The sequence below is a fragment of the Megalobrama amblycephala genome, linkage group LG20 (assembly GCF_018812025.1).
Source record: "Megalobrama amblycephala isolate DHTTF-2021 linkage group LG20, ASM1881202v1, whole genome shotgun sequence".
Lineage (NCBI taxonomy): Eukaryota > Metazoa > Chordata > Actinopteri > Cypriniformes > Xenocyprididae > Megalobrama > Megalobrama amblycephala.
Genome location: NC_063063.1, coordinates 13,448,769 through 13,474,911, shown reverse-complemented (window position 1 = coordinate 13,474,911; position 26,143 = coordinate 13,448,769). Strand labels below are relative to the sequence as shown.

Here is a 26,143-nt window from a genome sequence, read left to right as displayed (position 1 = left end):
ATTAACACATATATATATATATATATATATATATATATATATATATATATATATATATATATATATATATATAAAACACTGATTATCTCTTCATCACGGCACCTGTTAGTGGGTGGGATATATTAGGCAGCAAGTGAACATTTTGTCTTCAAAGTTGATGTGTTGGCAGGAAAAATGGACAAGTGTAAGGATTTGAGCGAGTTTGACAAGGGCCAAATTGTGTTGGCTAGACGACTGGGTCAGAGCATCTCCAAAACTGCAGCTCTTGTGGGGTGTTCCTGGTCTGCAGTGGTCAGTATCTATCAAAAGTGGTCCAAGGAAGGAACAGCGATGAACCAGCGACAGGGTCATGGCCAGCCAAAGCTCATTGATGCACGTGTAGTCTGATCCTACTATAGCTCAAATTGCTCAAGAAGTTAATTCTGGTTCTGATAGAAAGGGGTCAGTATACACAGTGCATCACAGTTTGTTGTGTATGGGGCTGCATAGCTGCAGACCAGTCAGGGTGCCCATGCTGTCCACCGCCGAAAGCACCAACAGTGGGCACGTGAGCATCAGAACTGGACCACGGAGCAATGGAAGAAGGTGGCCTGGTGTGACGAATCACGTTTTCTTTTACATCACATGGATGGCCGGGTACGTGTGTGTCGCTTACCTGGGGAACACATGGCACCAGGATGCACTATGGGAAGAAGGCAAGCCGGCGTAAGCAGTGCGATGCTTTGGTCAATGTTCTGCTGGGAAACCTTGGGTCCTGCCATCCATGTAGATGTTACTTTGACACGTACCACCTACCTAAGCATTGTTGCAGACCATGTACACCCCTTCATGGAAACGTTATTCCCTGGTGGCTGTGGCCTCTTTCAGCAGGATAATGCACCCTGCCACAGAGCAAAAATGGTTCAGGAATGGTTTGAGGAGCACAATGAGTTTGAGGTGTTGACTTGACATCCAAATTCCCCAGATCTCAATCCAATCCAGCATCTGTGGGATGTGCTGAATAAACAAGTCCAATCCATGGAGGAGCCCCATCTCGCAACTTACAGGACTTAAAGGATCTGCTGCTAACATCTTGGTGCCAGATACCACAGCACACCTTCAGGGGTCTAATGGAGTCCATGCCTCGACAGATCAGGGCTGTTTTGGCAGCAAAAGGGGAACCAACACAATATTAGGAAGGTGGTCATAATGTTATGCCTGATTGGTGTATATTACATAAGCAATATCACACAAGCAAGGCCGTTTTCACAGAAATGAGCAAGTTTGCAAACATGATACAGATTTTATCCAAAGATTCAATAAACAAAATGTTATATTTAAAACATAAATCTCAACATTATTTATTATGCAGTTGTAATTGTACCAATTCAGATGCATCTTCTGTGCCACCTCTGCAGTTGTTAGTGATTTTATTTGATTGGTAAAAGCTCTATACGTCTTATTCTAATTGTAATAATCGATGAAGTATATGTTTTCTCAGGCAGTAAATATGGATCTTTCAGATGAATATGCTGGTCTTATCTTGGCCTTGACTACAACACCAGTACTACTTACTACAGTTAGGCTTAGGGTTTGCTTTAGGTTAGTTTCATGTAATTATTAATAGTTATTCCTATAATAACTTCATGTAATGAGTAACAAGGACACACAAAAAAAAAAAAAAAAAAAAAAAAAAAAAAAGCTGGGTTCTTTCAACCTATGTTTGGGTCAAATATGGACAAACCCAACTATTGGTTTACATTTTTTTTTAAGTTGAAATTTTAAACCCAACAGTTGGGTTTGTCCATATTTGACCCAAACATGGGTTGAAACAACCCAGCATTTTTAGTGTGCACTAAAATAAAGTTAATAAAGCTGAAAATTATCGTTAAAAAAAAAATGTAAAAAAAAAAAAGAATTCATCCCTAATAAATGCCACGCAACTTCAGTGCACAAATATCAAATGCTGTCAAAAACAACAAACTGACAAGAATGAGACTTTATTGGATTTATGTGGAGTTTATAACACTAAGATAAAGGGCAGTTTACACATACAATTACAAACAAACATGTGATTTGTATGAGCAACATGATTACCTGTACAATATTTCATACATGGTTGGTTTGTGTATTCTCAGTGCATAGGCATTACACACAGAGCAACTGTTGCACAGCACAATAGTATCTGAACAGGCTGAAACGGAGTAAGGCTGTTTGCTTAAGAGACCGAAAATATACCGCGTTTACATTACGTGACTGTAAAAACCCTCTGAGGAGGAGAATGGTTTCTAATGGAGCATGGCCGAAGTCCAAAGGGCCCCCTGCTGCAAGTCTAGCTGGACGATTTAGTGCACAGTACCACCCCATCCATCCGCACGCACGCATGACGTGATGTCCTATACGACAGTTTTTAAAGCAAGTTCTTTTCTTCAACTGTAAACAAGAGGCACTTTGTGGCAACCACAGGCATCATAACATATTGCACAAATCAGCTAAGAAAGAGTGACGTGAAACATATACACTGGCACCTTTGAAGACGTTTTGTTTTTCATTAAAGCTGAAAATTAATTTCATGCTGCCTGTGAGCTCCACACACAACCGTGCCACGTACAGGATGTCTGAGGGTCTGTGTGTAAAGGTACTGTGGCTAAATTGTCAAAATGGCAGGTGATGCGTCACATTTCAAAGAGATGGGCTGAGGCTTAAAAGGATAATTCACCTAAAAATGAGCATTGTTGTTCCAAACCTGTATGACTTTAATTATATGGTCCAAAACAACACTTGCGTTTCATTGTACGAACAAAAACAGTTCTTCAAAATATCTTCTTTTGTATTCATACAGGTTTGGAATGACACGAGGGTGACGAAACGACCATTTTTTTGGGGGGAACTATCCCTTCAAATCAAAGCTCATCATGTGATACTCTTCGGTAGAGTCACGTTAAACCGCTAAACATCCAAAAGACATCAGCGTACATTTACAAGGACTACCTGCAGAGGGTCTTTGCCAGAATGTTAACGAATACTTTCATAAATAGTCGCTTTATTCATTTTTTTTCTATTTTATGCTTTCTTAAAAAACAAAAAAAACAAAATATTTTCAGTCAATAAAAACATTTGATTCTATTGGGATGCACAGAGACAATATTTACGTCTTTTCACCTCTATTCTCCTACTTTTGATTGCTGTAAAGCATTTCCAGAGAGAAAAAAACAAAACAAAAAAAACAAAAACAAACAAATACTGTGGACCGCTGACTGAAACCCTGCAAAGACCTGTAACAGTGCAAATGTCTAGTACAATATGTTGCTCTATTATAGTAGCTTTAAATAAGTCAGTGCTTGGGCAGAATGGTAGGTATCAAAGCAGTAGAAGAGTAAGCATTGTCAACTTCAAGTAAGGCAAAGAATACCTCCCGTGGGCCCCGCCTCCTCTTCTGAACACAAAGAAAATTATAAAACAAAAATGATCAAGCTTAATTTTGGCAGGTTTTCAGTGATGTGATAAAATGTAAACAAAATGAGAATCCTTGATAGGCTTGCTTTAATTCCTGGATTGGTTAGTGTACAATCTCATGAAGGAAGGCCAGGTCTCCTCCTCATATGAGGGAAACGTAATCTTTCTCTAAAGGAAGGCGAGATGTACGGTGTGTGCAGAGGGCTGGTGAGAAGAGTGAAGCCTGAACGTTAACAGTACGAGAAAGGCAGCTTACTCACTACCCTTAGTGAAGATTCTTGCCCAAGAGACTGAGAAAGGTTTTTTTTTTTGTGTGTATTTTTTATTAATTTTTTTTTTTTGGTCTGGCCACATCAGCCAGGTGTTAAAAAAAAAAAGATTTGGCATGCTTAAAAGAAAATTATACATTTAAATATTCTCATATATAGGGCTTTAATATTTCTGAAGCAAGCACAAGACTGTGTGTAAAATCCGTAGCTGCACTATGCTCATTCCAAAGGGAACGAGGCCTGTTCAAGAACAAAAAAAACAAAAACAAAAAAAAACACAAAAACAAAACAAACAAAAAAATTCTAAATGAATTCTAGCTAGTGAGGGACACCAAACTGTTGGAGACTAATTGGTTACGCACATCAAAGTGCAACTAACAGTTACGGCACGCACCGCAGTGCATTTGAATGCTTGCACCATGAGGTTCTTCACTCCGAAACGGCTGTACTGTGCATTGTAAGTTTGCAGTTTAGCAAGCACCATTGCTGGATAAATGATACAGATTTCATTAGATCATGCACGATAAGGCTACAAACATGTTTATAGGGAGCCAAAGATCTGATGTCTGACACAGCCAGAAAGAAAGAAAAACAATGGGAATGCTGTTGAATTCAAATCAAAACTTGCATCCAAGGTTGATACATTCAGAAAAGGGCGTCCTCCGTGTTGACATGCATTACGTGAGATGCTGTACCCCATCAACCCGATCTGACCCGTGATCGCTGTAATGAACTGCGGCCACGCGGAGCCCTCACGCAAGATTGACCCGTATCCCACAACAGTTTTATGACTGAAGCTAATGTGAGCTCAAACCGTGAACCTTTAAGAAGTGAAACAGAAAACAAAACCATCCTGTGAGAGCTGATTTAAACAAGTGCCAATTTTAAAAGGGAAACTTGTGAATTATAAAAATGAAATGCCACTGAGGGACTGTTTATAGATTAAAATCCCATCTGCAGAAGAAGGAGTGATGGCAATGACTTCCTCCCAAATACAATCAAATTGTAAATGACTTTAGAAACCTCTTTTAGAAAAACATTGTATACTATTTATTTTACAACATGGAAACTGATTCCAATAACATGCACACCTTCGATCAACATTATTGCAACCCTGTTGTGTTGTGTTTGCATTAAAAAAAAAAAAAAAAAAAAAAAAAAAGAGGAAAAAAATATAATAATAATAATAATAATAATAATAATAATAATAATAATAATACATGGAGCTATTTGTTGTGTTTACTGCCAAGGTGTCATGTAGTTTAAAAGAATCATTACCACCTCCACTTTAGTAGTGGTAATAATGATGAAAGCAGAAATTCCACTGCACAACAGAGCCCGACTGACACGTGGCGGCCTTCCAGCAGCATGAGAAGAGTTTCACAGTAGGTAGGACAGACTAAAGAAGGACAAACATGGGGGCATGAATGCTGATTAAAGCACTGGCCTTGGTGTCAACAGGTTGATGGAGCAGCAAATTTCGATCTCCACTGGATTTCTCCCATAAACGATCTCCCATCCTGACTGGGTTTCCTTTCTTGTGTTACGGCATGAACATGTATTTACATAATAGCTACTGATGATGTTTTCCACGGAACATCAGTGTTGATACTTCATGGAGAGGGGCAAATGAACAAAAGAAAAATTGGTCAGCATTTTTGTCCCTAAAACTGGTGCCGTTTTGTGTGACATGTGTCCTACTTCTGCTTGAGGAAAAAGATTTATATTAAAAAAAAAAAAAAAAAAAAAAAAAAAAACACGGGGAGGGGAAAAAAAAAAAAAAAAAAAATAGTACTTGCTTTCAGTTCATATTCAAGTTTTCTCCTTTATACAACTCTATTACGTATGGTTTCTTTTTTTCTTCCCATAAAAATATTTCAAACTTTAGTAATCTGTTCTTCATCATACTGTTCATTTTCAGGGTCCGAGTCTGTTGTGTCCGAATACCGGTAATGGTCCGGTTCATTATCGCTAACATCCGGGGTTACAGATGTAGAAGTGCTGGCCTCCGAGTTGGATGGTTCTTCCACTGTTTTTGTGAAGTACAGCTTCACCTAATGAGGGGGAAAAAGAACATTTTAGCCAATTGAGCATTTTTACGTTGGAACTTTGGATGAGCCTTCAACCACAGTTTAACACCTGAATGAATAGCATTTGGTAGCATTTGAATAGCACCAGTGCTTAACTCACCTTGAAGTTTGGAGAGAAGTATCGGTTGGCTTTATCCTTATTGGCTTTATCCAAGTCGTTCTTGGTTAAAGTCAGGATTAGATAATCCTTGTCATTCTCTACCCGTTCTGGGGTTTGGATTCCATCCAGTTCCTTCACTAAACCTCCGTTTTCAACCTTCTCTGAGCTCTCTTCTGGTCCAGGGATGAAGAAGGTGTTCACCCAGAAGTGAAACATCTTGTCCTATTTAACAAAAATAAGTAAATAAAAAGATAGTGTAATAACATAAAAGAAAATGCAAAAAATCTTATAAAATAAGTTTTCAATTACAACTCAAGTTTTATTTGTATAGTGCTTTTAAAATACACATTACTGCAAAGCATATTTAAAGGAATTCATAATATTAATGTTTAGAATACCTAACGCCTTATAGTCCACACTGAGCAGTTTAGAACTGGGCAATAGGACACTTTGTATTTGGCAACAATATAAACAAACAGTGGAGATTTCCCATGTTGCTTTATGTGTACTCCATGTATGTGGGTGAAGTTGGATATACGTACAGTAGTTGTAAATTGGAGTTATTGAAATACATTGTGTGAATGTGTGGTGGAGATTCTGCTGTACCACAACAGCAGTTTCTGATGCCAGACTTAAAACAAATGAAAGGGCGTGAACCAGCTGTATTTGAGATGAAGTATTTAACTCGATATATAAGTAATGGTTATGTAATACATAACACATTAAGTTCAATGTCCAAAAAAAAAAACTACATAATGATATACCATTACTGTGATATCCAATTACTCATACATGATTGTTTTTATACCGCCCAACCATAAGAAGCTGATCTGCTGCTGATGCCAGAGATACTAATTTCTTCAATCAAGTTCAAAAATAGGTTATTTTAATAAATTGAGATCAAGTACCTCATTTGTATTCATTCATTTTGCATTTCATTCCATTTGTACTGTAGTATTTTTGATCACTTTACCAAAAATGTTTATTGTATATAACTCTGGTAACGCTTTACATTTAACAATTTCATTTGTTAACATTTGTTAACATTAAGAATGAACAATACTTCTAGTATTTATTATTTATTAGTGTGTAATGTTAACCTTTGTAATGTTAAACATTTACCAATAAATTTACAAAGATGTATTTGTTAATTGTTAGTTTTTAATTAGTTAAATGCACTAACAAACAGCTGTAGTTTTATTAACATTAGCAAAGATTAATAAATATATATAGTTCATTGTTAGTTCATGTTAGTTAATACTTTAATATTAATACATTAATTCTAATATATAGCATTATTTTTTACATAATTGTTTGAATTCTGGTTGCATCAATTATTATTTCCTGTTTCTCACTGTAAAGCTGCACTGAAATCATTTGTATTGTATAAAGCGCAATATAAATAAAAGTGATGATAAAATATAATAACATTTGGGTTGAATTTCCAGCAAAAAGAACTATAATGTGATATATACCCTTACCATGAAATAAATTATTCTTACTATTCTTACTCATAAGATTAAGGACATGACATCCATTACTACCATAAAATGTCATGCCTAAAAAAAAAAAAACCGATGAAATACTGAGAAAAATAAATAAATGAAATATTCATCCTTCCTTTTAACTATAATTTCAAAGCTACATTACAACTAGAAGATGCAATAAAGAAAAGTGCTGCACTGGGCTGTTAGGAAACTGACACATACCTTTTTCATCATCTTGTTCTGCTTGTGGAAGAACTCCACCTTGATGTCTCCACACACAGGCAGCGGCTGTGGAAACTCAAAGTACATGTATTTCTCCTCTCGCCTTGTGTTCGCTGGGTTGGAGGTGTGGATTTTCACCTTCAGCTGGTACACCACAAACTGAGGATCTGCAAAATAAAACAATGTGTAATTGCCATTCCAGCTCTGTGCGACAAACAAAATGTGAGCTTATGCATATCTGTTAGCATGAAACAGAAGAGAAGCATAGAGGAAAATAACAGAAACAGCAGAAAAAATTGATACAGAAAAGACAAAATAACAGTGGCATGCTAAGGGCCCTATTCTGAGAACAGCTGACCCAGGACCACGATTCCCATCTGCCTCGGATGAGACATCACAAACGACCACCCAAAAGTGGCATTAGGGGCTTTTACTTGTACATGGCAAACACATTCTACAAAGCAACACTGGCTAGGCTAACAGAGCAGAAAATGAGAAACATTTATATATTTAAAAAAAAAAAAAAAAAAAAAAAAAAAGTTCATGTTACCCCAATGCCAATTGGTTTTTCTGAACCCATGTGGAATCTGCTCACTCTTGCTTTTTACAGCAGAATCCCCTTGGAAAAAAAGAAGGAGATTAAAGACTGTCCAGTGGCCTGGACAAAGCAAGAGAGAGGGCACTGTGAGGTGAAGAAACGTTTAAACAGAGCTAATACACAACACACACGTATGCAGAGTTTTAACAGAGCTGGACTGAAATATTAATGGCCATAAAAACTCTATGGAGGAAACCGTAAGTGCAACATCATTTAGCCACAAGGTACGCTCTTAAAATAATTCACACATGAAGTTGTTAAATAAAAATATAATGGAGGATACAGTTCAGATTTTACACAGTAGGTTGTCTAAAGCATCATGAACGATCCATCCTGGAGCTGTCTGTAGCGAGTACGGCAGGCTTGGTCAGTGTCACCAAGAACGTGTTCAGAATAGGGCCCGGAGGAGGTACAGTCAGAGACAGAGAGACATGGATGCAGTGCTACAGCGCCACTGGACAAACTTGCACTCCAAGTAAAGAGTTGGCTCTCTTTGAAGTAAAGCAGCCTGGAAAATCTTTACACATTCTTGCCACTTTTCTTTGAATACGACAGAGCTATACGCCTAAAGTACATATAATAGTCCAGGAAGTACATTAGGTCTATCTATCTGGATAAAGGTTAAATGTCTAGGTGCATAGAAAAAGACAGAAGTTTGAATTTGTAAAGTAGAATTTACAGCAGTTGAAGCAAAAAAGGTAAGCCGCAAGCAGCTGTGAACGCTGGAGAAGTGTGTGTGTGTGTGGCTTAGAGGGGTGGGGTTGGGAGGAGAGAGATTTGATCTCAAGTTCCAGAAACCCTGTATACACCTGGTATTAATGTCTGAAATGATCCGACCACAAGTGGACGGCACTAAAATGAAGGTATAAATGGAGGAAACTTTACAGAAATTCATGATGTTATTATTTTTAATACCATTATGCCTAATAGCCCACATTTAGCAATTTAGAGGTGGCCGATTGGATCATTTGATATCCTATCACATCCTATAGGATAGTTTGACATCCTAGCACCATAACAAGAATGAAATATAGCTGCAAGCAGCAATTAAGGGGCCAAGAACAAAGGCGGTACGATAAGTCATGCCAGAATGGCTAGTAGGAGCATCAGACCAACTGCAACAATGAGCAATTAAAGACGTATTAAGATGATTTTAGGCAAATGGCTGAAAAATATAAAATCAATAGTAATATGATTTAATGGTTTATCACTCTCGAACAATAGGTGGCGCTGTGACCAAATCAATGTGGTGTGGTCAGAATAAGGTGACGCGTCTCAATCATCACCCTAGATTACTAGGATGTGAATTAGTATATCGTGTACATGAATTTGGGCATTAGTAAGGACAATGAGGACCCTGGCTCACGGATGACTTTTTGTATTTCCGGCGACACGACAATGTCCTCATAGTACATCATCACTACTGCCATTTATGGACAACAGCAGAACTGACATCTTTCTGACATATGTTTTAATGTTATTTAAATTAATGATAAATAGTTGGCTTATGTGCAACATTTAAGATGTAAATAAATTATAAATGTTAGCTAGATGTTCATTACCTGTCTAACGTTGCATGCAAAGCATTGCAGAGATACAGTCGCACTAAGCCATCAAATTTGTTGATTTGAAAAAGATTTTGTCTATCGACACAAAATCCATCTCTCCCCCCCTATAGGGAGCTGACTGAGATGCACCCTATGTTTTTGGCATGACCCAAGGAATCTAATAAGACCAATTTCATTACAATAGGCCAAACTAATAATAAACTAATAAAAAGCTTTTAGCATTTTTTGAAATTTCATTATAATTTGACCACAAAGTGGCGCTGTCTCGAAATTTGAGTACCTTCAGGGCATGGTGCCGATGGCACATACAGAGTTTCGTAACAATAATCAAAGCATTGGTAAAATATAGCAAATACAAAATGGCTGATATAGGAAAATTGGGTATCGTTCAACTCTGCATACTTTTGTCATTTTTCACAAATTCAGAAGTTACAAGCAAAAATTGTCATTTTTCATATCTCCTGACCACTAGGTGGCACTGTGCAAAAACAGAGTCTCAGGTCAACTTACTCATAACGCAGAACAAGTTTGGTCAGAATACGCTAAAGCATTGTGGAGATATACACTGCCCTCCAAAAGTTTGGAAACGCCCTAGAAAAGTGGGGTTTTGGACAATATTGGCATGAATCCTTTTTAATTTGTGATAATTTTGCACTGATAAGGGACAACACAAACTACGAAAACATTTTATTACATAAACAGTTTATACATAAAAAACTTAAATTTTCGATTCATCAAAATATCCACAATTAGCAGCTATCTGACCTATACTGGTTTCTAATTGGTTCATTGTATTCTAAACTTAATTGGCAATCAATTGTTGAAGCTATTAAGGTGTGCGGACCCAAAAATCGTTTTCAAACCTGGGCCAAGTTTAAATCAGTGACCAGGCATAACAGCTGGCAAAGGGGCATGTCTGACTTTGATATGTATATATTGCCATTATTATGTAATCAAAATGAAAATTATTATTGCTGGTCTTCAACGATAATGTCGTTACTTTAATGTATTTGCACCTAAAAATCATAAGGATTTATGCTGATATCGTCCAAAAACCACACTTTGCCAGAGGTGTTTCCAAACTTTTGGAGGGCAGTGTAGCCTCACGTCCGTTTTGGTGTGCACTTTGTCAAACTTTGGCACTTCGTTTGCATGTTATTCGAGAACAGTTTCACGAATCAACTCTATATTCCATTCCATAACTTTTTGTTGTCATGGTCTGAAGGTGATCTGGTTCATGAAATTTTCATGATAGAATAAAATTGAATGAAATCAAATCATCTTGGGCCAAAGAATCAGAGGGAAAAAATGAATTTTGTTTCTAGCCCTTTCGGTTAACAAGTTATTAACAAACCTGAAGTGCAAATTTGTACAGTTGGTGGCACTAGAGTGATTGAGTTAGAAACTACAAAATTGGTGTGGTTAATGTTCAGACTGTCCTCTAACTGTGTGCTAAATTTCGTAACTTTCCTGCAAGCAGTTCTATGGGCTGCAATAGACTTATAACAATATATTTATTGGTATATTTATTTGGTATTATATTTATTACATATTAAAGTGTGTCAAAATGGAATTGTTTGAATTTCATTATGAAACTGACAATCTGAAAACTGAGACTGATTCATATCAAAAGTAACAAAATCACAAAATATTGTTACTAAAAAGCCCTAATATGTCATTTATACATTTATAGTACATTTACATTTAATCATTTAGCAGACGCTTTTATCCAAAGCAACTTAAAAATGATAATAGAAGCAATCAAAACAACAATAGGGCAACAATATGTAAGTGCTAGTCCCAGTTAGTCTAGCACACACATAGCAATGTGGTTTTTTTTAAATAGATATATAGAATAGTAAGTGATAGTATTAATGGGTCAAGTGTTGATGAAAAATGTTTAATGTAAATTGTTGAATTTGGCTGAAATTTGGAATCTTACACTTTATTTTATACTTTGGTATCTGTAAACCAATTTATTCACTCCCATGCCACAGATTTTTAATATGCATGTCTCTGTATGGCACTTTTCAGAGACAGTTCTGTTATCAATAATATGAAGCTTGTATGTAACTAATACAATCCAGTATTATTGTCTCCATGTTTTCTGAAATTGAAGCGAAACAACTCAGATAAATGTTCTCTAGGGCACGCAAAAACAGCAAGAATTTGTGTGTACAAGCACTGCTTGTGCGCTGCCAGCAAACTGCCTGTGATTTACTATGTGCATCTCATCGAGAAACACAGACATTTGAGAATTGCACATCCCTTGTGAAATGGCCTGTACTTAGAATCGCATGTGCCAACATCACATTTGTACTGTAAAAGCTAATGCTTCCTGGAAAACAAAGGACCTACTACTAACCTATTCATCCACTAAACTAAAACAAGAGTTTTAAACTTTCAGGGTACGTGTTAGGGCTGTGCAACGAACCTTAATTGATATTCAATTTCAGCTTCCAATGATTATGAAAACAAGATAACCGATCTCTTTATGATCTTTTTGAAGCGTCAAAGTGTTCGTTGCAAAGGCAGTCAATGGAGAGACAGACATCTCTCAGATTTCATTAAAAAGATCTTCATTTGTGTTCCGAAGATGAACGAAAGTCTTATGAGTTTTGAATGACATGAGGGTGAGTAATTTATGACAATTTTCATTTTGGGGTGAACTAACCCTTTAATGTATACAGTGAAGACTATAGTGTGTTATTTTACATTTGATTACTTTATTCAGTTTCTGTTGTAGGCTATTACTTATCTGAATACAATTGTTAGTACATCTTCCTTAAAACTTAAAGCACTGTTTATTTAATTTGTATTTTTGTTCTGTTGTATTTATTTGTCCATTCTGTTTGCAATTAGTTTCTTTGCTCTTATTGTATTGCTGACAGTTCACTTGTCTTCTATAACAGTTTTGAGGACCTTTTATTTTACTTTAGTTAACCTATTAGTTTTTGAAGCAGGCTATCGAATAATTGTGAAATTTTAATATCTAAAATTACTCATGAAATAAGACTGATCATATCTCCCACCAATAATCATGTTAAATAATAGTGATTTATATATTGACCAAAATAATCATGATTATGATTTTTGCCATAATCGAGCAGCCCTAGTACATGTACATTTAAAAGAAAATACCTGATCAACAATGTTGGAAAAGTCAAGACACATGTGAAGTGCAAATTAATACCAGGTGTATACAGCAACACATCTCACCTGAAAACTTGTGATCTAATCACCCGAGATGGATGATAATACAAAATATAAACAACAGTGCCGGATAGACAAAAGAGAAAGAGCACTTACTGCAGGTACCTCCACTGAACATAGGCACTGTCTCAAACACCATCTTGTGAAAGAGCAAGGCCACAGGTTTGTACTCCAGCTTATTCTTCAGAAGGTAGCTATAGTAGTACACATATCGTCTCTGACTGGGAATAGTCACTCCCTGTGAAAAAGCAAACCCACAGTGTTAATGCAAACATCTCCTCTGTGATCTCAACACCAGATCTGAGTTATTAAAGGCAACATGACACATTTACAACATACTTCCATAATGCATTCTTAAAAATAAGGGTTCCAAAAGGGAGGTTTTTTTTTTTAAAGCTATGCCATAGAACAATAATTTTGGTTCCCCAAAAAACATTTTAAATCTAAAGAATCTTTTGTGCAATGTAAAGGATTCCATGGATGTTAAAGGCTCTTCATGGAATCACTGATGCCAATAAAGAACCATTTGTTTTCTCAAGAGTATAGGATGCAACAGTCTTGGGTTCCAAGATTAAAAATCCCATTCATTTTCTCTATAGGGGAACGGATTTGATCACACAGGACTTTGTAAGACTATGAAGCAGGAACCTTGGTCCCTCTAATGAAATTTTTTGTACATGATATAGTGTGATATAGTCTCAATCAACATTACATTCATACTGGTGTTTTAGGAAGCCAAACAATTTTATAAACAATTTAATTAAAAATAATTTTTTTTTACATTATTAACCCATTTTAACATATTGACAATGTAAAACAAATGCACTGTAAAGATAAATAAATATTTAATCATTATTTAGAAAATTACAAATACTTTTGTCTTAATTTCTTTTTTTTTTTTGTCTTAATTTCTTTTTTTCAAATTTCTTGTTTGCAAGAGACTTCAGCTTTTATTTTGCTGGAAAACTGCTGCTGAGCTTTTATTTTGGCAATTTTTGTGAAAACAGGTTTACAAACACATCTCATTACAAATCTAGCGAAATGCTGTAATCATCTAGCCACAAAAAATGCTAGAAATTATGCAACTGTGAAAATGCATAAATGGTGCTCGTTGAGTTCCCAAATGGACGTTAAACTCACATCACATGCAGAGATGGAGTTTGCAGCACTTCAGGGCACCAAGTCATATTGTGCTTTCGATTTTTGTTCATTTGACAGATACTTTGACAAAGCAATAGCACAAAAATCCAAGTTAGAGATCCTGTTATTATGAGAAGTTTATGAAAATCAAGTTTTTAATGTTGTTTAAATGTCTATGTGCTGTTTTTAATGTGTGTTAAGACATGGTTTGAAACCACCCCTAATTCCTTCTGTCACAAACATGTAACCAATAGAGTCGAACGTGGGGGATGGGGCACTTATTTTAAGAGATGCTGAATTTTAGAAGGCAGCGGTCCGACTTCGAGATGGCAAATAGAAAAGTAATATTAGCAACACGTTATTAGCCGTTCGATAATATAGTCAAGCCAAAGGCTAATCATATGAATAACCCTTATGTGCCTCATTTTATTTAATTTCTGAATGTATTATATGTAGCCAAAAAAGCGTGCTAAAGACAATTACAATTTCTCATCTCAGTTCACAATCTCACAAAGTGTTACAATCAATATAGTTGTCTATACTGCATAATAAACCTCCTATTTACTTCATGTCTACACTTTGTTATGATGAGAGGATTCACGATCACGCAGAACTCAATGCCGAACAAAAACTTTTCAGGCGTTTTGAGCGGGGAGTAGATTCTGACTAAATTAAAACAACCCTGATTGGCCACTGAGATCAACAAACATGTCTGTGATTGGCTACATTGCTCATAGCTGCAAAAACACATTGTAAATAGAAACATTTGATGTTCTCCAGAGTGAAAACACAAATATGTTCTGGAGCATTTACCAAATCTCAGGGTTCCTACACATTTTCCATTTCAAAATTCCATACTTTTCCATACTCAAATTTCCAGACCTACTTCCAAACAATTTCTGCCATTGGTAAGCCTCGGTCTCCTTTTCGGTTTTCTCTGCTTCATGTTTGTAGGCTGGGTCCTACAGTCTTTTAATGATTTTTAAATTAGTGTTTGATTGTTGAAATAAAAGTTTTGTATTTAGTATTCACGTCTAGGCCCTTCTCTTCTTAAAACCACATACCTGTGTGACTTTTGTTGGGGATTATTCTACAAGTATTAATATATTCCCTGTTTAACAGGGTGGCGTAGTGACTTACTTTGTTTCCCTTTCCGATCATACCACTCGCTACATAGGCGTAAATATTTAATTTGTCTATTAATTCGATACATTTACTTTATAGACAACCAATGTTATTTAACCAACAACCAATGTCAACAACAGAGCAAACACAGAGCAGAATGGATAAATCGCAGAAGGATCTGTGATTTATCCACAAGCGCAGTATGACAGTTTCCCTAATATTTTAGAAATTCATATCTGCAAAGTGAAGAGAGGTGAAAAAGGTGACGTGTAGGAACTAAATAGTTTTAGGGGATCTGGGGACATCCTCCCCCAGGAGAAGATTTTTGTGATTTTAACATATAAGCAAAGCATTCTGGTGCACTCTGACAACAACAATTGAATGCGATTTTGATTCAGAAGCTTGCGATTTGATTTTGATTTGATTAGCTTTGATTCAGTATTAATTAATTTGGGGCCCATCAGGTACAATACATGGCAAATTTCCTCAAAGAAAAAAAAAAAAAAATCTCTCAACTAATGCTGTAAATTATACATGGAACCAAAGCTGGTACATCATTATAATATTAGGTTAAAATTGATTTGTAAGCTACTTACATATAGGCTAAATTACACATAAGGATGCTTTTATAATAACGTTATAATACATTTTTAAAGACAATTATTTTTCTACTCTTTTTATGTCGGCCTAAACATTTAAATGGTGGCTGTCATAAAACGGATTTATACATTCAATATCGAAGCACATGTTAAGTACAAATACAATGAATATGCAATAGCCTAGTGTGCATATATTTAACAAAATGCTCCTCTCAAAGTTCATTTTTGTAGCCGAATAATGAGTTTTTGGACATTAAACGGCTTTTCTGAGGTAGGCTAAATGTGATATTTTTACAAGCTGTTTTACTGACGTCTTTCTGCAGTTGAAACACTGCTTGATCGATTGCATGTGACATGATACAGATTTCGGTAAGTTGTACTGTATCTTTCAACATACCTGAGGATGTTCAATCACATTTATTTTGTGTTGTAACTAGTAAAGTGGAAGAGATGGTTGGTTCACGAGCGCTACAGCGATCCATCATGCCACAGAGCACCAAGAAAGATCGCGACTCACTCCAGTCTATGGGGAAAGTAGCCGATTTTTGATTCTTGTGAGAATCTTGTGACACACACTCACCCCGAAAAAAAACTCTTCCGATCTAAACAATTCATATAAATGACGTATTTTGAATCAAAACGGCTAATTTTGCAGGTAGGATAAATTAGAAAACTGAATAGAGCCAATAGTCTGGAAACACAAATATTTTTCCATACTTTAAGACCTGGAAATTACTCAAATTCCATACTTTTCCAAACTGCGTAGGAACCCTGAAATCTGTTTCGGCGATATGATATTATTACAGTATCAAATGAGGGTGCTCTTGCTTACATTTGATTGTGCTTAGCACCCTCAAGCATGCCCGTAGAACCAGGCTTGCCTGTATAATTTGTTCTTCCTCTTTTTCTTCTGAATCAGTTTGTTTCAAACATATATGGCTGAATTAAACCAGTATTTCCACTTGCCATTGTGTAGCGTCTACTACAGTTGATCGAGTAGATCAGGTAGTCCGAGCAAGTGTGATTGTGTGGAGGTGAGGACTAACTTGCACTTTCATGTATCCGCGTATACTAATGTTGTCACAATAATGGAATTTCTAACTTCTATACAATACTTTGAAAAATATCACTATTTGATACCATTTTTGATACTATGGGGAAAATACATATACATATTTTTATTATCGTCTCATGTTTTTTAATAATTTGGGTAATTTTGTTGCTTTATTTGAAATTCTGAACTAAATTTACAAATAAAAAGACAAGTAAACAGTAATAAAATAAGAACAAATGGCAAATGATAGCACAAATAAATACAATAGAATAAAGAGACAAATGAAAAACAGGTGGGTTTCAGGTGGGTCTAACAGTAATATTCAGCTAAGAAATAAAAGCTGAATTTACAGAAATTAAAGTAATCAAATGTAAAAAATAACACTGGATAGTCTTGATTGTAAAAATGAAATTTATAGTCCAAAACTGACTGCGTTTACCTGAATACTCGCCAAGACAGGCATTTTGACATAATTTAAAATTTTAGCGCAACAAGCCAAAAAAAAAAAAAAAAAAAAAAAAAAAACAATTTGGTACTTGTGAGCTGTTTGAGAGGAGGCTTAATCAGCTAGATCAAGGGTGTGCGTGCTTTTGGTCCGAGTGTGAAACCTGCAAACCTGAATAAGAAATTATGCACAATACCCGCAACCCCTTTCCTAAATTCAGGCCCTGTAACACAAACACTATTCAGCTGGAATGAATGAAACAAGTTACACGTGTCTACGCAGTGATGTGACACATCAAAAGACAATAGAACACATTATAATCAGTGATATTGTCAGTGATATACTCCCAGATCTATTTTTGATGTAGTCCAAGTGCTTTGCAATGGTCGGTTTGTCACGTTCAATGTATACAGCTTTTAGCTGTTGCAGCGCAGCACTATGCAACGCGACAAGGGTCGCGTCTGGTGTAGACACAGTGTTAGTGAGAGGAGATGGGTGTGTGTGTGTGCATGTCAATTTGCAGAAAAGGAGTACTGTAATCGTTTCAGATATCTCAGTATCGATATTTAATATCAATATTTTTGAAAAAAACTGTGTTTTGTAAAAGCAAGGGTGTAGAGTTAAATTCAGGCTATTTTAAAGGCATGACGACAATATTTTCAAAGGAAAAAAATTTAATTGTGACTATCAAAGATAAGTTTTAAGAGAAAATTATCGACTGCAGGGGGACTTTAAAATATTTTCGGTTCAACTGTGGCAGGACAGATTATAAATAACTACAAGGTTGTTAATTGATAGTATATGATTTTGTTGAAGCCTTTTTGTCCATTTTTCAAATACTTTTCGGCTTGTAATTCACCAGGTAGTTGGTTTAGAGCTCTTTAAATACTTTTCAAAAAATCTGTATGGGAAATTAAAGGGAAAAATACTTCCAGAACAAAGGCCGCTGAAAAAGTTGATTGCTGATTTTTTTTCATCTGGACTTGACTGGATCGAAACACATTAGGCTATGATATTATTAATATGATGATAATACTTATAGAACAGTCTTGGTGTAACTTCATCAGTATACAAAAAACATTACAATTTGATGCGGCTGAAAACCTTTCTTCTCTCACAGTAAGACTAGGGACGTAAAAGTGATTAGGGTGGAATGTGATTTCATGTTGTCTTTAATGATATCACAAAGCTTGTGGTGTCATCATTTTAGATAATCAAAACAGGTTCTAACAGGCATTGGACTATTACAACTAATTCTTTAAAAAGATAAAATGTATCAAAACGTTTGTTGTTGCGATTTACATTTCTATACAAAAACAATTCAGAGCTTTAGTGAGAAGAGTTTTTTGGAAAAAGAAACAAAGCAAAAATATATTTTACCTTCTTGTCTCTGGTTCTAACTTCGCCATAGAAGTCCAGAGCCTCTTGTGCTTTTTTGAATTTGCCTCGGTGTAATAAGTACGCACAAATCATGACACCCGTACGTCCCTTTCCAGCTTTGCAGTGAATGGCAGCCACATGATTGTCATTTTCACTGAGCCACTTATCCAAATCTTCACAGAAAGGCTTAATAAGCTCTAGCTGAGGAGGATTGTGGTCTTCAAACGGATACTGTGCAACTGCAAGAGAGAAATAATGAGTTAATTGAGAGACCTTCATCATCATTACCACACAAAAAAAAAGATATCACATTTCAGAGCCATCTGTAAAGAGCTGATTTCTGCAATCCGAGCATCTTACCTCTGCAGTTAAATTTGGCAGTATCGTAATGTCTTTCTGCACATCTAAACAATACAAAGAAAAACAGATAAGTACAAAAGTTCAATGTAACACTTTTCTGCTAAGAACTTTGCATCAATGCCAAAACCAACAGAACATTCTTAGCTAAATAACAGAACTATGTGCAATGACAATGCCCTCCATTCACAATGATCAAACAGCTTGTTTTCTTTAACTTTCAATTGAACATTATTTCAGCTTTTTTGCTTTTATAACATCAAACTGGAAATGCTCTAACAGTAAAAGCAGTTAAATGAAAACCCATTTACAAAACTTTTTTTAAACTTACAGATTATATATCTTGTAATGATTTTTATGCTTCGAATCCAAGAATCTGCAGAAAGAGGAGAAAAACATTTAATTTTTGTTATAGAAATAGTTCACCCCTTGAACAAAAAAACTCAATTACTCTCCTTCATGTTGTTTTAAATCCTTTATTATTTGGAATCTGATAGATTTCTGTCCCTCCATCAAAACTGATGCTTCTAAAGGTTAATAAATCCAAGCTCAAACATGCTTGCATGACAGAAAACAAACCTCATTGGTTCTCGACATCAAGCAAGTACGACTGACCACTAGATTTACCATATTTGATGTCCTTTATGCATGTGCATTGATCAATGTTTTATGTGAATAAAAGCCTGAATTAACTCTGTTTATCATATAAAGCTATCGTGTCACTTCAGAAGATTTGGATTGAAACACTCGATTCATATGGATTTCTTTTACTTATCTCTTTATGAACATTTTGAAACATCAATGTTTTGGTGGAACAGACTTTAAATGGCGAGAATAAAATCTTTCAGGTTTCACAAAAAATATCTTGTGTTTCTAAGATGAACAGAACTCTTATGGGTTTGGGACAACATGAGGGTGTCTTCCAACTAGGGATGTAACGATTCACTCAACTCACGATTGGATACGATTCACAATACTGGTTTCACGATTCGATTTTCACATGATTTTTTTTAACAGAATGAGATTTAAATGAGAAAGTGTCTTTTTATCATTTCTCAAACAAAATGCTGCATTTCTCTTTGTGAAATTGAAAAATCTTTAAAACAAAACTAAATTGAAATTTTAAAACAAATCCTAAATCAAATAAATAAATAAATAATACTTATAAAAGAAATCTCTTCATATGAGTGCATGAACAACATGTTTATTTGCTCTATTACAGGCTGAACTATCTGTAGCCATTTAAAATTAGAGGCAACCATTGCATTTTAATCACGATCCCAACAAAAATGCTGCATACATGCAGCATGAGCTGTTTTTAATTTAAATTAGACTGTATAATTTTTAACACTGAAGCAAAAACACAATGTTTAGACTTTAGCTTTGTGATTATACTACATAAAACTTCTTAACAGCAGGGAGACTGCATGTCAACGCAAATTCACTGTCTTGACAGCAGGTGGCGCTTATGGAACAGCGGTAATACAGCGCTTCCATGGTTACCGCTATAAACAAAGTAGCACTGTGCGCTAAAACTACTTTAAAATGCATTGTACAGAAGTAAGATGAAAAGAAATTACCATAAACTTTTCAGAACACAGTCAGTTCCCCTCAGCTATGCACTCATATAAACCCCCGCCCTCAAATGTATCGCGATTCATTTATCATCGCAGCCGACTTGAATCGTCACGTTTTAATCGATTTTCAGCTGGTTCCGGATGCATCGTTTCATCCCTGCTTCCTACACTCTACAAATTGTGCCAAACTATTTCAATGCACGATTTTGCCTAAAGAAAATTATCTACAGGTAATTTCGCCGCTTTGTTTGTTTCGAGTGTACGTTTGCATATGCACACAGTGGAACCCATAGCCTATCAAAATATACTCCATTTGATAGCGTGCGCGAAAGCAGGCGGTCGATGCACACGCTCTAGAAAGTTTCATCTTTGTCCAGTGTCTGCGCTATTTTTCTCCAGAAGTTATGACAGAATACAAAGCCATTTTTTATCGATCTCATGACCCCTCACACAAGCACACAATGCGGGTGTCTGCTGGTGTTGTGGTCCCTGGTATTTTGTTGTTGTTGTTTTGTCACTTTAGTTTCGTTTTCTACTGTGAAACAACAGCCAAGGCCAGTGTTGTCACCTTGTGGAACAACTGATTAGTGCAAAACAAATTCATTGAGCGGTTACAAAAATCGGGCAGCAAACATACTATTCTGATGACGAAATTTCGTAGTATAATTTGGGCTTCAGAAATAAATGTCACAGAAACTACGGATGACTAGAAAAGAAATGTCTAATGAACTTAATTGTTGGAAAGAAATTAAGCAAAACCATTATTTTTAAACTGAAAAGACTTCTTTTTCTGCACAGACAAGGTTAATATTTACTCTCGAACTATTTACATCACAAATGCATTTATTCATGACTGTGGAATGACACACTGCTGTGTCTACCATTAGTTAGACATTTCTTAAAACATAAATGAATGTGACCACCACAATGCAAACTCATAAAGCAGTGCAAGAGGTAATTTCAGAGGTTTAGAACAGGCCTAGTCCAACACAGCTGTAAAGACCACAGCAGCTTTAGCTTTTTTTGCTACAACATGGGTTGTAAATGTTAAGTGACTCACAGACAGGGAAAGATTATACTGACCAAATCTCCCAAGACAATACAAAGTGAATACTTACCGAACAACATCGTCTATGTTGTTTCTGTAGACACCCTCAAGTCTTTCAGCAGGAAAGCCCATGGCAATAATATTAGGATATATATCTGGGCAGCAGCATTAAGGAAATCTACAGAAGTCTTTCTAGGGAAATTGATATGGACAAGAAAAAAAAAAAAAAAACTACAATCATCTGATTAAACATGAACCTATTTATAAAGTCTACTGGCTGCTTGTCTTACACAATTATTACAATGTTAGTGAATAATGCAGAGCAGCACAGCATTTCAGCAGAGAACTTCAGCATTTCCACTAAAGCAGTGCTTTACTTTTTAGTTGTGCAATGAGAGCTCAGATAACAGAATTCTGGGTAATATAGAACAGATGGCTCTCGCTGTAAGAGACCAATGCATAGACCTCTAACCCAGAGGGCCACACAGGGGCACTAAATAAATCACACTGTGCCTCAACCCAGCCTGGAATCACTTTCCTTCCTCACCTTTCCATAACGAGTGCATCACTCCTTGAGCCTGACATACACGTGCAGATCTTTATTATTAAAGACAATCTAATCAGACCCTGATACAGCAGATGAATTACAGTAGTTTGATAGTAGCAGAAAAAATCTACCAAAAAGAAACTCAAGACTATTCATATTTACTTCAAAATGTAACTTTGGAAATAAAAAAAACATTAATTTGACAGCAAATTTGTATCCTTTTTTACAACTTCTCTCCAACAATAAAATCATTTGATGATTTCTGACAGAAAGCTCTTGAAAAAAAGAAACATCTGGTCTGGACTAGATGACGGTAAGAAATGTCTTCCTGTGTTCTCAGATGGTGTAGCATGTGGTTCTCACTCCTGATCAGGCAAACGACATTTCAGCAAAAACAAATTGACACCTATCTGGATATGAGCTCAGAGATGGTATGATTCTTATAAGCCATAGAAAGATCTTTCATTTTAATATATATAGACCCAAAAATCAAGTTATAAAACATTAAAAGGTTAGGATGCTAAGAGATTCATACCCATGACACATAATATGCATGTTAACTTGTAAAACATGCTATGGGTCTGCATTTTAATGGCCCAGAAGACAAAAGGATTCTTTAAACTAAAGTCTGAAACACACTGAACAGAAACGCACGTGTTTAGTAAACATCAGATCTTGTAAAATTCAAGCAGTCAGGATATTCATCAATAACACAAATGTGTTGCTTTTGCGTTCCCTATATAAATTGTCAGACCAAAATATGCAGAAACCTGCATACCAAAGACATTTAGCTTACAAAGATATGTGCACAATATTATCCAAATTCAAATCAGCAAGACCTTTTGTCACAGTGAATCTGACCATATCTCTTAAGATACATGGCATGAATAACTGTAAATGAGCTGCAATCATGGAACCAACTGGTCACAACATTAAAAGGCTCAACAATTAAATAAAAAGAAAAGAAAAAAAAAAGGTTATTTCTCACAAACATTAATATTTGGAGTTACCAAATTAACATTATCTATGACCTGAATGCTGGGTTTTTTTCAGCTATCATTAATAATTTGTGAAAGTCAAGATTCAATGGGGGGTATTAACAAATGTATGCCATGATTGAGCCTAACTCTATAGCATATAATATAAATGTAAAGCTTATATTTAAAATTAGAAATCTAAATAATTATTAATTTAATGAAAATTAAAAATCTATTATTCATGAATAAAAAAAAAAACATCATTAAGCTCTGTGTACATTTAAGAACAATAGTTGTACAGCGTTCATAAGGCCAGTGTCTCCATCCATAGATGCGTTGTGCCAATTTTAATCTAATCTAGGATAAATTTACACAAGTTATATAAAAAAAATGGTAAGTTAAAGTCTGTTAAACATATTTAAGGAATTGCGGTCATTCAAGTTTTATTTTATCAAGTGTCGTGGACCGTGTTGCTTTATCAGTATCATAAAAAGGGCCTGACAGAATGAAGTCATTCATCATATTTCTTTGAAAACTACTTTGAGAATTTAGAGGCCTGCATTCCACTTCAACTGACAGTGTGTGTTTGTGTTTTAAAAAGAATGAGTGCATAGCATGATGCAACGCAATGTGTCAATATTGTGGACCCACACGCCATCTGAACAGAGGGGCAAATCAATGTCCATTCAATCAATTCATTCACAGGTTACTCATGTAATACACTAAATCTAAAGCAAAAAAGCATCCTTGTTTTGTTTAAATACACTTAACATTTCAAAATTCTTGACAAAACATGCACCAAAAGCAGGGTAGATTCCTATTGCCATTGTTATAGTGTTACAGAAATAATTGCACCTCTGGAATAATTTTATTCTGCCCTCTAACTGTCCTTCCAGACCTTTTTCTTAATGTTTTACACCTGACTTTTTGTATATCACAGGACAACAATGAATAGGGCAGGAAGGTGAAAAGGACTATGACTGAACCTCAACAAGCATCTTCAATAACACTGAATCCAGCTGAAATAAAACAAGCTATCAAACCATATATGCTTTGCACTTCGTCTTCAAGAATATAAAGCACCAAATAACAACGTAGCTGTGCTTAAGTCACAAATGACATTGACATATGCCACATAACAGTGAGCAGGCATCAATGACGTTACTAAAATAAAGCGCAACAGAGGGAGTCCTCTTTAACAAGACTGCTCGAATCCCTTCCTGCGATTACGAAAAAGACATACTTCACACGTACAAAAGCGTTTCCTTTTGTTCGCAAGCGTGTGAACGGACTCATTTTTGCTCAATCAAAACTAAACCCAAGTTGAGCGCGAGATCTATTTTCTGCGAGCAGCTGATGCAATGGCTCTTTGTGTGACACTGCTTGTGTATTTCATCTAATCCATCGCATTATATAAACCAGCAAGACCTCTACGCGACGCATCTTTTGTTTTAAACCCCCAAACTGCAGTTTTCGAGCGAGAAGCCCTGAGTTGAAATGAACGTGTTTCGCCATCAATCGATATATCAGATTACGTAAGAAGGGGAAAATGACATCTCACAACCTCGCTGGCGTTGCTTTCATCGTAGTTTACATATACAACTTGCGGACAAGCCCAGAAAAAAAATGTACAAATGACAACTGTACAAATAAGTATGCGTGCAGTCTATTGGTTCCGTCTACTCGATAACTTGGTTAAATTGACAACTGACATGAATCTATACAGCACCGACTTGATCCAGTAACAAAAACCAATAGATCTAACGTTAGATCATGTCAAGCTCCAGTCGCCGACTAGGTGCCAGTGCCAATAGTTTTTGGAAAGCAGCAAAAAAAAAAAAAAAAAAAAAATTAAATCATTTAAAACAAGCAAACGCTCCTTTCCCCCTGTATCTTCAGATGAAACGTCTGAGATTTCTCGATTTGGAACAAGATGCAAGCCATTACCTTCATTGCAGACACTGGTTTCTACACAATAGACAGAACAGGGACATTTGATTGATCAAAGAGGATACAGGTCAAGTCCAAGTCGAACCCATCTTCCTGGTATCTCCTTTTGTTTCGACTGACAAATTCCTTTATGATCGCAGCCATTGCTGTGAAAGGAGTCTGTAGGGTTTTTAGTGTGAGAGGGAGTATTGTTGCTTTCCGACGATACGTCGTCTTTATGCTCTGCTGGTTTCGCAGTCCCCCTGCTAGCTAGAATGGAGTCTGCTGTGCCTCTCTCATCAAGGGCCTCGCTCCAAACCACCACAGGCCCGGCTTCCAAAATGCCCTCCTCGGCTCAGACGAGCCTCGGGTAAAACGATAAGCAACTTCCCACGTCTCGAATTGCAGAATTTCTATAGCACGACAAGTCTCTGGTCGCACCGTAGCCGCCGTGATTGAGCGCAAAGGCGGAGAGAGGATCCTCTCCGGGCGCTTCCACGGTTGTCAGAGCCCCGCTCGCACTCAGCTCGCGCCCCGTCTAGCCGCTAGCTTCAACGGCTAGCGCGCTAGCTCGTCTACACATCCTTAAAAAATAAAAGCCATCGAACATACAACAATCCACGATGCCCAGGTTCCAACACATGAAATGAAAGGTGACAGCCTCCACCAAGAAATTAAAACCTCGATATTTAAATGTCGCGTAGGAACGGTCTCCAATCCGGTTCCTTTCCTTCACTTCTCCCCTGTTAAACTCTCAAACTTCCATCATGGCTTCCCATTGAAAAAAGGTGACGTTCTGACAACATATTCATCCGCTGTGACAAATAGTCCCATGAATGCATCATTTTATAATTACGCCAATTATTTTTTTTGTATTTCAGAATATAAATACACAAATTACTAGGTACACATGTTGAACTGTTATGACGTTAAATTAATAAACACATCAACTATTTTTTATGGTTACAGCAAGCGGAAGAATA

The 26,143-nt window shown here is 36.2% G+C and overlaps 1 protein-coding gene across 2 annotated transcripts; it reads right to left on the bottom strand.

The window, feature by feature from the left end:
• Positions 1-1,963: 1,963 nt before the first annotated feature.
• Positions 1,964-25,953, bottom strand: ptenb (phosphatase and tensin homolog B). 2 transcript variants are annotated; one of them, XM_048169972.1, is made up of 10 exons: positions 25,247-25,953; positions 21,778-21,862; positions 19,414-19,458; positions 19,086-19,129; positions 18,726-18,964; positions 13,079-13,220; positions 8,154-8,222; positions 7,604-7,770; positions 5,895-6,116; positions 1,964-5,758 (listed from the first exon to the last, which is right to left on the bottom strand). In XM_048169972.1, exons 1-10 carry the CDS (start codon positions 25,323-25,325, stop codon positions 5,582-5,584), a joined length of 1,269 nt encoding a protein of 422 aa, XP_048025929.1. In that variant the 5' UTR covers positions 25,326-25,953; the 3' UTR covers positions 1,964-5,581. The 2 variants fall into 2 exon arrangements, with proteins under 2 accessions (XP_048025929.1, XP_048025930.1); XM_048169973.1 differs by lacking the exon at positions 8,154-8,222.
• Positions 25,954-26,143: the final 190 nt, after the last annotated feature.